This window comes from Polypterus senegalus, chromosome 13 (assembly GCF_016835505.1).
Source record: "Polypterus senegalus isolate Bchr_013 chromosome 13, ASM1683550v1, whole genome shotgun sequence".
Taxonomy (NCBI): domain Eukaryota; kingdom Metazoa; phylum Chordata; class Cladistia; order Polypteriformes; family Polypteridae; genus Polypterus; species Polypterus senegalus.
In genome coordinates, this window is record NC_053166.1 from 122758110 (window position 1) to 122775359 (window position 17250).

Below are 17250 nucleotides of genomic sequence, written 5' to 3' on the forward strand. Positions count from 1 at the left end.
GGATCTCAAATGTTGCAAGTCGCATCGGAACTCAGATAAGGGGTGAGCCAAATATACCAATTTTTAAAAACCTTCTCCAGAGTGCTAAGGACCTCAAGAGGTCTGAAGAGACCTAAAAATGGCTTTCCACCAACGTTTACCATCCAACCTGACAGAACTGGAGAGGATCTGCAAGGAGGAATGGCAGAGGATCCCCAAATCCAGGTGTGAAAAACTTGTTGCATCTTTCCCAAGAAGACTCATGGCTGTATTAGCTCAAAAGGAGGCTTCTACGAAAAATACTGAGCAAAGGGTCTGAATACTTAAGACCATGTGATATTTCAGTTTTTCTTTTTTAATAAATCTGCAACAATTTCAAAAATTCTTTTTTTTTGTCTGTCAATATGGGGTGCTGTGTGTAAATTAATGAGGAAAAAAATTAATTTAAATGATTTTAGCAAATGGCTGCAATATAACAAAGAGTGAAAAACTGAAAGGGGTCTGAATACTTTCCGTACCCACTGAACATACGTTTAATTATATTCTTGCTTAACAGCACCATACAATGCCTTAATAACCACAAATTACTCAGTCCCTTCTTTCCTTCCAGCTCTTCTGTTGCCTCCACTCCTCCCCACACACAAGCTCCATCCTCTTCCTCCCAACTCCAACTCCCCGAGTACTGTCTGCTGGCTCCCAACCGGGCTGCAGACAACTCCATCTCCCATAAAGCCCTGCAGGAATCCGAGGCATCACTGCAACTCATGGGGGCTGCCATCTGGCGTCCTGGGGGAGGTACTGTTCAGCCCATGCTTGTTCATGCTTGCTCCCCATCTCCTCTGCAAAGAGGCGTCCTGGCCAGGCAAGGGCCCTGGCCATCTGTGACACTATGTATTAGAAAGGTTTGAAAGTATAAAGAACCAACTTCAAATGCAAAGAACCTGTCCCAGAATTAAATGGTGATTTGTCAAGCAACAGTTCCACAAGGACCCACACAGCCCAGTATAGAACCATATGGTGCCATTAAAGAACCCGTATTTTTAAAAGTGCACTTATTCTTTTTTTTCATAAAATACATTTGTTTTAAGCAGTAAAAAATACAAAGTGACAAACAACTTTTTCTTGTTCAAATCTCCCCCCACTTACATTGTCACTCACAAAAGAATTACATCTGATATTACAGAATTTTTTTTCCATTAGACAGTACAACAAATATATTCTTGTTGAAAAGAGTACATACTGCCACATTTTCTTTACATACCTCAAATCATTCTTTTTGCCAAAATATATGGCCAACATCCATTTACCGTACATTTATCTTTAATTATAGAACAATTCCCAGTAATTGCCCTGTCCCCTTTTCCCCAATATCCACAAACCAGCAACTTTAAATCCCCACAGCTTCTTTTCCAAACTCTTTTGTAACCTCTTTGCATCTTTGGTCGTGTTTTGCTTTATCAGAATATGCCTGCCATTCCATATCCTCTTCTTTGCCAGACTAATAATCATGCTTATCAAAAAGGGTTACTTTGAGCTCCTACCATTCCCTGCTAGATCCTCACCTTTCAAAATTAAATCATAAGACAAATCAAGTGAATCTTTTTCAATAATCCTTTCATATTAGTCCACCCTCCTTGTACCCAGTGTCACTCCCAAAGCATGCATTGTGTCTGATCGTCTCTACATGGGCACAGTGTGGCCTTGGACACTACTTGTCTGTGACAAACCCAAATGTCCTCTCCCTCATATATAATCACCACCACAACCTCATCCACTTTTAGAGCCCTTTTGGCTGCACCAGTGTAAATATGTCATGTCATTTTTTATCCTGCTTTATTCAGACCACAGTCATGAAGGATGCTAAAGCCCATCTCATTTAGCAGGGCCAGACTGGGAAGCTTATTCAGGCCAGGAATACCAAATCTAACCCAGGCATCAATTTCCTTGAGCAGGCACAGACTCAAAAAACCAACAAACGCCATTTTGTCTGAATGAGGAGACAGTAGATTCAGCATTTACACATACATTTCACTCTTAAATAATAGTCTCAAGAGAACCTCTGATAAAGTGTGGAGCAACACTTCATAAATAAATAAACCATGTAGTTGTATAATAATTATATGGAAACAAATGTGCAAAAAGCACTGAACCACAAAAAGTAATTGTCAGTAGAATCCACAGTGTATTGATTATATTTGCAGTTTCAATTGTGAGTCTTGAATCTCCACAGCCGAGCCGCTGTCAGTGTCTGGATAGGAATGCTGAATATTCTTCCACTAAGTTTGAAGTGTTGGTCAAAAAAGGCCATTTTGAATTTCTTCAATAAACAAAAGACTCCAAAAACGTTTCAGTGCCACAGAATTCATCAAGTATTTTTTTAAAGAATGCAGTTAGTAAATAAAAAACTATATTAAACATTTCGTGTATCCTATTCAGTCACTCTCTCATCATAGCGCTAAGGTTTAACTGTCAGAGCGCGAGAGACACACTTAAAAATATTAAAATAAAGTAAAAACAAGACACGTTCATTAACATACTTATGAAATAAAGAACAACATGTACACATGAAGACTTAAATCATTCCACTCTCATGCGTGTTTCAGTAATAAAAAATAAAATTAAACATTTCGTGTAGCATATTCAGTCACTCCGAGGAAAAAACGGGAAAAAGGGTTAAAATGTGACCATACGCTACACTTCGTTAAAATCGGAAACAAAAACATCCATCCATCTATCCATTATCCAACCCGTTATATCCTAACTACAGGGTCACGGGGGTCTGCTGGAGCCAATCCCAGCCAACACAGGACGCAAGGCAGGAAACAAACCCCGGGCAGGGCGCCAGCCCACTGCAGGGCACGCACACACACCCACAAAGCAAAATAAATACACAGTAACCAATACCAAAACCCGTACAGCATCCAAATATAATTCAAATTAGATTATAAACTTTTAAACAATCTTCCTATGTAAATCACAATCACAAAAGCACCAGACGTACGCACCTCTCATTGCGCTCCTGTTTAACTGTCACAGCGCGGGACGCACGCGAAGTCAAAACCTGACTTGAACAAAAACAAGAAACCCTCCAACGTTAAATCGAAATGATGTGTGCCCACTACAGAGCAATAACACCTGCTCGTTTCCCAGTATAATAACATTATATAATTTCACCATTAGTTTATTTCACTGGTTGCTCTGAATGCCCTCCAGGCCTCCGAGAAAGCTCCCGCTGATTGTAAACGTCGGTCCGGCTCTGTCAGCCAGTATAGGACGCACGGCAGGATCAAACTCTGGACAGGGCGCCAAGTCCATCGCAGGGCAGACACTAATCTACTTAACCTGCATGTCTTTGGAAAGACGTGAGGAGAACATGCAAACTCCACACAGGGAGGACCCGGGATGTGAACCTCGTTGTCCTTATTGTGAGGCAGCAGCGCTACTACTGCAAAAACGAGATGTATATATCTCCACTTCAAACACTGACCTTCCTTCATTGTACGCCTAACAGCCTTCTATAAATCCTTTTGTTTGCAGCGCAAATAGTCACCTGCACATTCTCAATAAATCTCTTTACGTTCTGCTGCAAATGTATGGTTCCCTGGTCTCTCCTCTGCCTTTGGCATCATATTCGACCACACTGTCAGAGGCTTCATCACAAATGTGAATCACAGACCCAAAAACATATTGAATTTATGTTTAAAAAAAGGAAGGCAGAGTCTTGCCCAAAGCTTTATGAAAAATAAAATCCTTCTTCAAGCTGCCATGTTGTATTAGAAGCAAAGAAAAAAAGTTCATTTGTGACGTAGGGTGGGCGTCAGGTGTATTAAGAAAGAAGAAAAAAAGCATCATACATCAACTTTCACAACTACACAAAACTGATGGCATTCAGAAAGGTGTGGGGATCACTCGGACCACAATGCAACAAAAGGGGCGGGACTTAATGAACAATAGGAAACCTTATGTAAAATAGGATAGTCACGTGCACAAAACGTCTTTATTTTAAGTCGAATCAACTTAATTCAACTGAAAATTGGAATATTATGTTTTGAGAATTAAAAAAGTGTTAATTCTGAGTAAACTTAACATAAAACTGATGAATAATTACAGTAAGCTCCGAGGTTGATTACGCTTCTGTTTAAAGAAAATAGTTCAGTAGTTTTGTTTCAACATCTTGTATTAATGTGACATCGGAGAGATTTATGTTGTAACTAGAAAAAAGCAACCCAATATCGGCAAAAATGATTATTCAAAGTTAAATTAGATGTAAAAAGTAACCATGCTTCTGTAAACATTTTTTGGTGATTTATCATATGAGAAAACCTGAACTCAACTTGCGCCATTGTATGCAACATGAGTCATTTTAAAATCACGAACGCATTAGTATTTTACAAATCTGCTACCTATCCATGGTTGTTTATAGAGCTTGCTACGGATCTAAATACAGTACATAAATAGAGGTCCATTCCAATGGATGGCTCCTTAGGCAACCACCAATGCTTCTGTTATGGCACCGCCCTGAAGAACCACTTTGACACCGTGATTCTTAGTGTAGCACACTCCGTCACATCAGGACAGTCCCCAATCATTTAAACCAGTTCGTTTTTTGCTAGGTTACGGGGAACTGAAGTCCACTATGACATATTTACACGCACCCTGGGAGAATTTGCACACAAAACACTAGTAATTACCCGGTCGGAATTCTCATCCAGTGTTATGGATGAATTGCATATAAATTGCATTTTATTTGTGAAACAGCTCGGAACAAATTCCCGCATGAAAGGCGCTATATAAGACTGCTTTCCTCGGCGATGGTTGGCTCTCCAGCAATGGTTCGCCACTTCTGTCATCACACAGCCTTAAAGTGCAGTCAGGCACTTTAGCTATCCATTAGCTACTGGATATCTGGGTGGTGCAAACATTCGCTCCTGGGCAATCAAACAAAACAACTTGTCATCCAGAACCACAATCGGGACTTTCTGTCCTTTGAGTCGCGGCGTCCATTAAGCCTTGCCATTGCCACCAAAGTGCATTACTGCTGCCCACGAGCGCTGTCCACCCATTCATGCGCAATATCCGCTTAATGTCAATCCATTAGTCGCACAAATAAAAAAGAGGGTCAAACTGTGATAGCAACAAATGTGGACTGGGCCAAACACAAACGGGACGACCCCCCTAGTGAGCAAGATCAGTAAATGTTCAACTGCGCAAATCCAATGAAAGGTTGCTGTCGGGGATTTGGATGCCACGGTGGCACTATGATCAGGATGGCTAGCGGGATCAAGGCAGCTTAGAATGTGCACATTCTCGGAGTGTCTGCGAGGGTTTTTTGTTCCCCGAATTTTCTTATTTCTTCTCCCCTCACAAAGACGTTCAGGTAACTGAGCAGGTGTGGGGAAGTGCGCCCCGATAGGAATAGCTCCCGCCTGGAGCTCGGCGCCTCCCGATTAGGCTCCGCCTCCTGCGCGAATCTTCCAACGATCCTGACTGTCCAGAAAGCATAGCAATGCGTTATACCATCAGGAGATCAGGAAATCAAATTTATTGGGAGAAGAGGCCACAGATGACACTAACAGATAAGCACAATTCTATAGTGTTTTGTAAATTGGATTGCAGTGATGAGACTCTGTCCAGTTCAGATGGCTGCACAACACAACTTTTGTTGACTTGAGGAAAAATAACGTACAGTTCCAGAGTGACCATAGACCAGGTAACAATAAGGTGCAACTATCCGGTCAGTAAGGTAAAAACGACCTTCTTTATAAGATCTTTCATGGCAAATACTTCCTGAGATTTTTCTTCGGGTAAGTAAGACAAAAGTTTTAAAGGCAAGATTATTATGCTATAGCAATTTAGAACTTCACTGTCCTCTGCCCATATGAGACAGTATAAGGTCCCCATAAAGTATAAGAGAGCAGCCGCAGTGTCCAACAAGTCAACCCTTTGTTTCCAGTTAACAGAAAGACATCCATCCAAAAGACCACTCGCTGTGTAACAGACTCCACAAAAGGGGTTACTTGGGGATGGGGAGGTGGGCAATCCAGATAATTTCAGATGGTTAGTAAAGTTGTCCGGTAATTAAAAACCAAAAGCCACCGTTAAGGCTGTAACTCCAAGTGACATTTACATGTGTCACAATTGGTGTATACAGAAATATTTTCGTCAAAATATTCCTCCATAGGCCCAGGAGGTCCGTTTAACACTTTGAAAAAGGGTCCTTGTCCAGTGAGCAAAGCTGTAAGGCATTGTTTAGGCTGTTCAGATAGAAGAGAGGGTTTTCGGAGAGGGGTTTTAAACTAAGCTGACAAACCTTAACAGTACGACCACTACAGTGAGCGGAGAGAGAGCGCGAGAGAAGGGTCATTGTCCAGTTCGTAGGGCAGAGAGAACTGGTAATGACCTACCCGGCATTTGCATACTTGTTTTAGACGCTCCCGGAGGGGTCCCAGATGACGTCACCCACCCAATACCTGCGGGATCGCCTCTCTGTCACCACAGCCTCCTCCTTCTCCTCCTCCCCACCGCACAGCGACCGGATTTTACATAAAAGGCAACGAATCCGAGCAGCGCAAGCACTCGGCAGGACAGCAGGCGGAGGAGGAGGAGGAAGAAGAAAAAAAAAGAAGAACCAGAAGAAGCATAAAAAGTCACTTTCAGGTAGGGGTTTTTGCGCAGGGTGGGAGGTGGGTTGAGATGGGGAGCGCCGAATGAGACTGATGAGAGCTATGCCTCTGGATGAGCACTCACAACCCCGCGTGTCGCAGCCGGGTTGGCACAAGAAAAGCGGGCGACGAAAGTATGTCGAGGAGAATTTGGGGTCTTGTCTAAAGAAAATAAAATCTTGCCTCTATCACATGCAAGAGGAGGGACTTCTTGTGTGAGAAGTCAAAAAGAACCACGTGACCCCCCCCCAGCCCCCAGCCAGCATCAGTGCTCTCAAGTGACATGTGTCTACACCGAAGGGGACACACCGACCGTTAGGTTAGGGTCACCCTAAAACGATGTGCGATTCCTTTCCCCGTATCTTTGAATCGTAAATACCAGGATTCCTCAGCTATAGATACAAGATTTCTTCATGCTAAGTTTTCGATGAGAGTTGCAGTGATCAGAGCAGCCACCGGCAGTAGGCTCGCTTCTATTTTAATTATTTGAATTTCCATCTGGAGATGGCATTCTCTCAGATTTCCAATGCTAATTATTGCTGACAGCATGCAAAGCAGCTCTCACACAGCGAAAGCACAAAGGGCACACCGAGCTGAGAGTACCGCAGATGCTCCAGCACCTCTGAGCGTCGGGGCGCATCTCCAGTTCTGTGGATGTCACCACGGCCATAGAGACTCGCCTGACCACTCCGTCACAAGTCCGAATTGGACACAAGCTCTTCCAGAACAGCCTAAGCATATTTACTAAAGGACCCGTTTTGCTCATTTCCAGAGTTTTCAAGCTGGCTGAAACGGAGACCATGGATGAGATGGATGTGCCACAGATGAAGAAGGAGGTGGAAAGCCTAGAGTATCAGCTAGCCTTCAAGAGAGAGATGTCTTCCAAGACCATCCCAGAGTAAGTACCTCAGCAAGTCTGTTAGTTAATCCTCTCATTCCAAACGATTACCACAAAAGTTAATAGGTAAAGGTGAACCGAAGAGACCTCACTATGCTTTTAGTTGACAGCCTTATTCCTGTTGGTAGCTATACTTTGCAAAATACTTTTGCGAAAGGTACTATAAAAAGATTAATTGAAGAGACACCTTTATCTTTTACATGTATTTTTCTGTTAAATTTTCCTTCTTGTGCCAAAAATGTTTTAAGAATGCTGCAGCACTGCCTTTTGTTAGACAGGACAAATTCCCGGGTCTTTGGTGTGAAAGGCACCATAAAAGGAACAGTTGATGTAAACAGCTGAGTGCTTCACTGCTTAGCCTGAACTTCTCCTGATTTAACGTTCCTCCCATTTTCACTATTCTTGAAGTACCCTTGGAAAGTGCTCACTCTGACAACTTCTGGACATTAACATGCACTTCCTACACTTTTGTCAGATTTAATGGCCCATCTCCTTTTAGTTATTCTTACTTTGAAAGACATTATGCAAAATCTGTGGATGTGACATCCCTCTTCAGAAATTAATTATTCCTACCAATCCTCCATTTCTGACATTCTAAACAGTGTTCAATGCTTTATACCCTTATCTTGCAAAGACCTTTCCAGATTTGCTGTCCTAATTGTTTTTTAAGCAGGTGCAATCATTTTTGCTATAAAAAGATTTAGTGAGTGGATTCTTCACTCTTCAGCTAAGGCAACTCCTGATTTAATCATAACCCCCTAAAAATTAGTAAAAGGTGCTAAATGGGGACTGAAGTGCAGCAACCCCACTCCCACTGACTTTCAGACATGGCAGCCAATTTACTGTTGCACTCTCTTAGTTATCATAGTGCTGAGTCTTACTGGGAATGGCACTGCAGACTGGTCAATATGCCAGTCCAATGCTGCACTCCATCTTTTCTTTTTTACAGCAGTTACCTTAGCTACTGTATGAGACTGCCAGACACCTCCATGCTTTTGTCTTCAGGGGTCGGGCTGTTCAAGGCACTCCTCCACTTTGGAAACCTAATATGGCAGCTATCAATATGAAATGTGCAGTTCATAATATAGACAGCTTTACAACCGCTTGGCAGTGTTATTTTTTTTACTGCCCTGGTTCCCTGTGATTTGAGGTCAGTCTGAAAGGCCCCATATAAAATTAATGTTGACTGATGTGGCCATGGACATGTTCAAGCAGGGTTATTCTTAAAGGATTACGTCAATTCCTCCTCCTCCCTCCCCCCATTGTATATCTTTGTGACAATCTTCAAGTTTAAATGTTAAATAATAAACGACTTTAAAATTTTAAGATGGATGGAGTTTTACCTACCCATCATCGTTCTCTGTTCCGTTATCATCTCTACTGCTCGAATGACTTTTTATAATTAATCCTTTTGAAAGTCATGAGCAGACACACAAGAAGGCTTTCCGTGGGCCTTGTCCCCGGGGTCTCATTACTGTGACAACCTAAGTGTGACCACACCCCCAAGAGACAACCCTTAGTTCCCCCACATCCGCCACGCTCGTCACAGCTTGTTGTAGGTTACTGTTGCTCCCTGTAGTCTCTGGCTTACTCATGGCATTTCTTATGCAGATGGCTTCTTGACCAAATCAGGTGACACCATGTTTCTATTTCTTGTCTGTCCCCAGCCTGGTGAAGTGGATTGAAGAGCGTGTGCCACAAGATCCATTCCTGAACCAAGAGCTCATGAAGAATAATCCCTGGGTGGAGAAGGGGAAGTGTTCTATTCTTTAGTAGGAAAGCGAGTGGGTGTGGCACTGAACATATCAACCTTTTGTAGTATAAAAGGTGAGAAAGTAGTGAGTCAGCTCCTTAATATAAAAACGCAAATGTAAATGTGTTTGTTCATATATACCAGACATGTACACCAGCAATCCAGAGACAAGCCCACACACAAGGGCAGAACTGGCTATTTTTCCTTTAATGTATTTGCGTGCTTCAACAAGAGATCTGTAGGAATAAAGGTTTTCTACTCAATGTTCCTCATTAGCAACAAAGTGTCACAGGCGTAGCAGCTTCTTGACATGTCTAATTGCTCTTTCTTCTTATTCTACAGAAGATCACGGATGTACACATTGCGCCTCACTGCATTGGACACACCCTCGTTGAACCGGAACCAGACATCACTGTTGCCTACTGCTTTGCCAATTTGCTGCTCTGCTGATTCCGCTGCAGGTTCTGAAGAAAAAACTGAATTTACAGAAACATATGGGGCAAGGAGAAAAATACACATCGCAGAAGATTTCAAATTTGGGACATGCAAGACATAGGTTTCCATACCTCAATCCCCCAATACCTTCTATAATCCTTTCAAAAGAATCAAATTTAAAGAAATGCATCTGTTGATTTGTCTACACAAAGCTGGCTAGGCCAGGAAAAAACAGGCTTGGTTACAACCCCATTAAATTTATATATTTCTTAATTTACTTTTTAACCTGTGTTGGTTTGTTCCTTCTGTAATATAAAAAAACAAAACAAAAAAAAGCCATGAGATCTACACACGTGCACCGAGTACCTGTAGTGGAGGTAGATGACAACTTTTCCTTTATCACGCACCGCCCAAAGAAGTCCACTGCTGGCTGTAAAAACAAAATTCAAGTGTCACGACCAAGTTGACCGCATCTTATTATCCTTTCAGTACTAAAGCTTTACAATTTAACTTGTCAGTTTTGTTCCCCTCTACTGGGTGCTAAGTGAACATCTAAGAGCTTAGGGAGACTCCTAGCTAACAGGCACAAAGCGGATCTGCTGACACCATAAAGCCAAAGCTGTAGCTTCCATTAACCTGATTTCTCTCTGTTAAGGATTATCCTTAGAAATCCCTAGGCAAAGCATACAGAGGTTGGCATCTGGCCTTGTCCGCGCATGTCTCTGTGCCACTGTCTGTTGTGGAATGTTAGGGTCTTGTGCTTTAAAACTCAGAGCGCTCTGCATGAACAGTCTGTCCATGCTGCAAATCTCGACACCATCTTTGAACAGATTACCTACCTTGTCTTGAATACTGGTTTGTTTCACAATATTTTCCAGCCTCTGTTGGTGGTTCTTTACAGACACTTTTGTGCTCTCCTCTTTGCTACTGTCCACCTGTAGATTCTCATCTTGATTCTGCACAGTACAAAATAAAAATGCACCCTAAGCCCAGTCATAGATAATGAAGTAAAATACAGACTTTCAAAAGGCCAAAGCTGCAAACCTGGGCAAGTCTGAGGTGTGCCAATAGTGTAGTTCAGACCTACAGCCACAGTCCTTGGGTAGAGCAGCACATTGCCCCATTATTCTTTCAGAGAGACCTCCCCATCAAGTCTTTATTAATACTGCCTGCCCACTTCAAATCCTTCAGTGAAGAGCCATATTCCTCTTTCACCACGCAGGAGGCAGGAAATGCAAGCACTGTTATGTTTCCCTGGGGTGCTTACCATAGAACACACTTGATGGTACAACATAAGAGTAATTACTGTTTGACAAGATGATTACACAAAGGAGTTCTCATTGAGGGTGAATCAGCTCTTAGTTAGGCAAGTCTGTGCCAGGCTGCCAGGCTCCTTTCCACCCAAACTCCTCCTTAGATTATTTGCAGGCACTTGTTTATGCACAACATTTCACAAAGATGTTTCCCTAAGCACCAGTGCAGCCTGATGCTTCCCAGCAACTGTCTCCACAGGCCTCATTAACAGGTCGCCAAGACAGACAGTGTGGAATGAACCATGTGGATAACAACTACAGCAGGTACACAGAGGGTCAGCTGCTGCTCACAAAAGCATCCCAGTAGACCAACTTCAAATCGACCAGACTGGTTATCCCCATAGAACGGATAAGCACACAGGCAGTGTGTATCATTTCAGCGCCCTCCCGATTAGTGGAGGGTCTTTCAAAAACAGATGGCTCCTTCTGCACAGCTTGCTGAAAAAAAGGCACACCATTGGCTTCCTCATTTGCATAAAACTTTTTTTTTGTTTTTAACGATTCTCACACTGTTCACTTATGCTATTGCTTACTGTTGGTTGCATTTGAAATGAAGGGGGTCTTTTGTTTAAAAAAAAAACATCAATGTTAATAAAATCAGGGTTTGCACACTTTAGTACATTTCAAATTCTTAACATTTTATGACTTTTCCATTATCAAAGAGCACAAGAATCCAGGACTACTTTACATTCTAGATCAGAATATCCAAGGCAAAACTACATGAACCTAAGAACACATATGAACTTAAACATGTGGCCTATTTTAAATTGCTGACCACTTACTGCACTGTTACTATTGGTACAGTAAGTAGCACAAGCTTCCATGTCAGTTTTTGTAACAGTATTGTTACTTTCTTAAAATATATGTATCAGTTTCAGGACAATGACTGTGCCATTATACACGTGGTGTGCACAGAACTGGCTCATACCAATATCTTGAAATGTACAAGCAAAAGATGTAAAGAAATCATGGAAAAAAACATATTTTGTTCAAGTGCCATTTACAAATGGAATACTTTAAAAGCACACGTTAAAATACAGAAACTTTACTGTGTTGGGGTGGCAGCGACTGACTCATATTAGGCAAATAACATGATGATAAAAAAATATATTTTATATATATATATATATATATTTTGGCATATTTTAGGCAGTAAATTGCTGTGGATGAAAACTACAAAGTATGCCTTGGGAAAGGCATCCATATACACTTGTATGGCTCTCAACAGTATGCTCTGACTATTGGGGAACATTTCCTGCAAAAGTTTAACAAGGCCTTCACCATGACTAATGCTTGTCCATCAAATTTAAAAGTGAATATCTGAAATCCTCTGGGTATTAATCACATATGAAAAGTAGTAAGGGGATATACAACCCCAATTCCAATGAAGTTGGGACGTTGTGTAAAATGTAAATAAAAACAGAATACAATGATTTGCAAATCCCTTTCAACTGATATTCAATTGAATACACTACGAAGACAAGATATCGAATGTTCAAACTGATAAATTGTTGTTTTGCAAATCTTCACTCATTTTGAATTTGATGCCTGCAACGCGTTTCAAAAAAGCTGGGACAGGGGCAGCAAAAGACTGGGAAAGTTGAGGAATGTTCAAAAAAACACCTGGTTTGAACATTCCATAGGTGAACAGGTTAATTGGAAACAGGTGTTTGTCATGATTGGGTATAAAAGGAGCATCCCCAAAAGGCTCAGTCGTTCACAAGAAAGGATGGGGTGAGGTTCACTACTTTGTGAACAACTAACTGCATGGGCAAATAGTCCAGCAGTTTAAGAACAATGTTTCTCAACGTACAATTGCAAGGAATCTAGGGATTTCGTCATCTACTGTGCATAATATCAAAAGATTCAGAGAATCTGGAGAAATCTCTGCACGTAAGCGGCAAGGCCGAACACCAACACTGGATGCCCGTGACCTTCGATCCCTCAGGTGGCACTGCATTAAAAACCGACATCATTCTGTAAAGGATATTACCAAGTGGGCTCAGGAATACTTCAGAAAACCATTGTCAGTTAACACAATTCGTCACTACATCTACAAGTGCAAGTTAAAACTCTACCATGCAAAGCGAAAGCCATATATCAACAACACCCGGAAATGCCGCCGGCTTTTCTGGGCCCGAGCTCATCTGTGATGGACTGATGCAAAGTGGAAAAATGTGCGGAGGTCTGACGAGTCCACATTTTAAACTGTTTTTAGAAATCAAGGAGGTCATGTCCTCCGGGCCAAACAGGAAAAGGACCATCCGGATTGTTATCAGCGCAAAGTTCAAAAACCAGCATCAGTGATGGTATGGGGGCGTGTTAGTGCCCATGGCATGGGTAACTTGCACATCTGTGAAGACACCATTAATGCTGAAAGGTACATACAGGTTTTAGAGAAACATATGCTGCCATCCAAGCAACGTCTTTTTCAGGGACGTCGCTGCTTATTTCAGCAGGACAATGCGAAGCCACATTCTGCATGTGTTACAACAGCGTGGCTTCGTAGTAAAAGAGTGCGGGTACTAGACTGGCCTGCCTGCAGTCCACACCTGTCTCCCATTGAAAATGTGTGGCACATTATGAAGCAAAAAATACGGCAACGGAGACCCCGGACTGTTGAGCAAGTGAAGTTGTACATCAAGCAAGAATGGGAAAGAATTCCACCTACAAAGCTTCAACAATTAGTGTCCTCAGTTCCCAAACGCTTATTGAGTGTTGTTAAAAGGAAAGGTGATATAACACAGTGGTAAACATGCCCCGTCCCAGCTTTTTTGGAACATGTTGCAGGCATCAAATTCAAAATGAGTGAAGATTTGCAAAACAACAATAAAGTTTATCAGTTTGAACATTAGATACCTTGTCTTTGTAGTGTATTCAATTGAATATAGGTTGAAAAGGATTTGCAAATCATTGTATTCTGTTTTTATTTATGTTTTACACCATGTCCCAACTTCATTGGAATTGGGGTTGTAGTATCACTAGCCTGACTAGAGTTCTCACTAGCGCTACTGCCAGCTAATCCACTGCCACTTGAACAGCTTACGCGTGCGGCAGTCACATGCGACGATAACTGAATACTGAGGAAGAGCAAGGAATCTAGTAATTGTGTTAAGAATTGTTTTGGACCTTTTGCTCAATGTTTACTTCCTTTCATGTGGCTTATCAAAACGGACTCACCCATATTCCTAATGTTAAATCAAATGAGCATTCGGCCGAGTGCCTTTATAAAAAAAAGTTTGTCTTGTTGAAACCAATCTTTGCAGCCAGCATTTTCCAACCATTTCAAGTTAAGCACACACAGTCTGCCAGCTGGACTGCTTAGTAAATCACAGTGACAGGTCTAATATACAGTGTGTAATTTACTTTGCTAACTACATACCATTTAATGGTAAAACGGCACTAATAATTCGACATGCAGGCTAACACCTACTACATACTACACCAGTTGGCGTGCACACACACACACAAAATACAACGCGAGGTGACACGAATGTGCAAAGTCAATAAATGTGATATTAATGTGAGATGTTTGTTTTTCTGGACAAAATATTGGATGTTTCATCTCATGATACTATATTATTGGAATGCACTTTAATGTTTTCCATGACATTTAAGTACTATTTAAATATTTTTAAGAATTTCAAGGACTTTTCAGTACAGGATTTTGGCTTGTTAATTTTTCATGACTTTCCAGGTTGTGCTAGACCCATATGAACCTTATGAAACATGTGATGGAATGGTACACTAAAATCAAAATATTGAAATTATTTTATTAAAAAAAAATGTGCAAGTCCTCTTGTTTTTGACACAAATAGATCCAATTACTGCAAAAAGATATCTACTCTGGATATTTCTGCTGCCAGATGCAGACACATTCTGTGTAAATGACAGACTTCCATGTACAGTATTCTTTGACTTGTGCAGTACAATACTTAAAGATGAATCAAATTTCTTTACCACTCACCCGCTTGCTGTTGCGGGCCTGAATAAGAGCCTCCATCTTTCTCATTTTCTCCACCTCAATTTCTCGAGCAATCATCTGCTTGGCCTGATACGTCATTTGTCTTCGTGGTGGTAAATTTGGAAAGCGGCAAAGCTCTTCCACATTTCTATATATAAGAAGATACATTTTCAGACTTGTTTACTGTAGCATCAGGCAGCTATGTAGTCTTGTGAAAGATGCTAGCTGATAACAAAGATAATGAGCAGAGACATGGTTTATACCTTAAATGATTTAATTATATTTTCCATTATCTTAACAACCCCAGTAAATGACGCTACCAAGGAAAATGAGAAAAATATAGTGTAACAAAATGGAGAAAATAAAGTGAGCGGTAGCATAGCCAGGTAAGCTTGCAGGTAGGTAATACTCCAAAAGCTGGCTGTGTTCACCAAAGAAGTCTGTAAAGAATCCTGGTACTGACCATAAAATGGAGACATGTCTACAGAACAACGGACCATCAAATACAGAAAATCTTGAATTGACTCACATATTTATAGGCAGACACAACAGAAGAATGTGCTTCTTCTCTAATCATTGGAATTCTCCCAAGAAATGCAACAAAGAATTTAGCGTTGGGTAACTTTAGAGAGTCATGTCAAGACCTTGGTTTACTATCATGCCAAACTGTATCACATACAATACTCGGGAAAATAACCGTGTTCCCTTCTTTTGAGTATACAACCGTTCAACATAATTATGACTTTCTCAGCCTGGCATCAACTCAGTAGCCAACCTGCTGTACCTAGGCAGAGAATTGAGGCGTACTAAACAGCTATGTGGGCATATAGAGGGTGCATTTCTATGAAGTAATGCTCATGGGCATGTAGTATATTTTAACATTTTTATTTAACTGTCCAATTTAGAAAAGCATTTCCAGACAGACAGACAGACACACACATATATAAAGTATAATGCAGGGTAAGACACTGAAAGCTCATAAAAACTCTACTAGGTAGCCCAATGTCTCAATCACGGACTATCATGAACAACTGCACCTCTTGGAAGCTAATAATCTGCTGCTAAAAACCAAGTCTGCTTAAAGAATACTCGGCAAGCTGGATGCTGTGATTTTCCTATGTGTGCCTCTGCACATTTACAAATGCAAATCCCACTGCAGTCACATGTCACACAGGCAAATTTAGTTTCCATTTTAGTTTTATTCACCCTTTCACCCATTAAACCCCATCCTAACTATTATCAGGATCAAATACTTGTGGGTTTTCAGAGTATAACTGCCACAAGACTGAAAAACAAAAGCAAGGAGCAATCACACTAAATCAAGAGGATCTGTGTCTGACAAGAAAAAATCCAGTCTGTTGTAAGACATATTTCCATTTATTTTAAAATGGACTGACCAGCCCACTATTCAAAGGAAGCCAAAACACTGTGGATCAGAAAGGAACTTCTTGTCCACAACAAAAGGCATCAACAGAAATAGATTTGAGAGGATTAGATAATAAAAAAGAGCAGCAACATCCTCATCCAAGCCTGAGGGATTAGGATTAATGTGACAGAGTGGTCAGGCCTCCACCAATACCACCCCCACCCAACATTAAGTAAACCACTCCATCACAGCTCTCAACAAAAGTGACTAAAATGACACAACTCAACAGAAAATACAACCAGCAGTGAGTCAAATGGGCAAGACAATTTCTGGACCGACAGCTCCATTCACTCCACAGATCAAATGCTCATTCATCCACGTACTGCTATACAACTAACTACTTCAGGACAGATGGGAGCTCAGTGGTGGGTGCAACAAAAATAAATTGTCCCTCCTTACAGAAAATGCCAGGCCCAGCCTCCATCTGGGCATAAGCATCCCTCTTCACATAAACTATTACCAATCAGAAAAGGACAGCCATGATCATAGTGCATCATCCCTCCTGGTTGCCTGTTTCGTTTGCCAATGTCTGGTTCAGCAGAGCTTTATGCAGTGTAGACGGCAAGTAAACAAATAAGTAGAGAAGTAAAAGAAGAAGCAGAGCAATAATTAGTGGGATCCCCCAGTCTGAAATGAACAGAGTCTCCTGGCAGCGAGCCTGTAGTGTAGAATGCTGCATGGGGTGTCTGTGTGGGAGCAGTCTTCAGCACGTTGTCCTCCTGCCAGCTCTGCCGTCCAGCTCTTATTTAAGTCTTCTCACTAAGCTTTCATGGTGGTCTGAAGGATTTGCAGCTCATTTAACTTCTAGAACACGCATCTT

At 41.4% G+C, this 17250-nt stretch overlaps 2 protein-coding genes across 3 annotated transcripts in view; one reads left to right on the forward strand and one right to left on the reverse strand.

Annotated features, from left to right (window-relative positions):
• Positions 1–6486: 6486 nt before the first annotated feature.
• LOC120543043 (guanine nucleotide-binding protein G(I)/G(S)/G(O) subunit gamma-13-like) lies at positions 6487–10012 on the forward strand. Its single transcript, XM_039775875.1, has 4 exons — positions 6487–6636; positions 7414–7539; positions 9207–9366; positions 9635–10012. Exons 2-3 carry the CDS (start codon positions 7442–7444, stop codon positions 9310–9312), a joined length of 204 nt encoding a protein of 67 aa, XP_039631809.1. The 5' UTR covers positions 6487–6636; positions 7414–7441; the 3' UTR covers positions 9313–9366; positions 9635–10012.
• chtf18 (CTF18, chromosome transmission fidelity factor 18 homolog (S. cerevisiae)) overlaps positions 9453–17250 on the reverse strand; it is a 41029-nt gene continuing 33231 nt past the window's right edge. Inside the window, exons 18-21 of one of the 2 annotated variants that reach the window (XM_039775872.1) lie at positions 15008–15152; positions 10567–10683; positions 10094–10157; positions 9453–9768 (exon numbers count right to left, since the gene is read on the reverse strand). In XM_039775872.1, coding sequence (XP_039631806.1) covers positions 9629–9768; positions 10094–10157; positions 10567–10683; positions 15008–15152 — 466 coding nt within the window. In that variant the 3' untranslated portion in view covers positions 9453–9628. The remainder of the gene's footprint in view (positions 9769–10093; positions 10158–10566; positions 10684–15007; positions 15153–17250) is intronic. The other variant, XM_039775873.1, reaches the window with a different exon arrangement.

Excerpts from the sequence above, each read along its gene's own strand:
- LOC120543043 (XM_039775875.1), top strand. The coding sequence starts at position 7,442 with ATGGATGAGATGGATGTGCCACAGATGAAGAAGGAGGTGGAAAGCCTA. Across the intron at positions 7,540-9,206 it reads TCTTCCAAGACCATCCCAGA|CCTGGTGAAGTGGATTGAAG; the intron begins GTAAGTACCTCA and ends GTCTGTCCCCAG.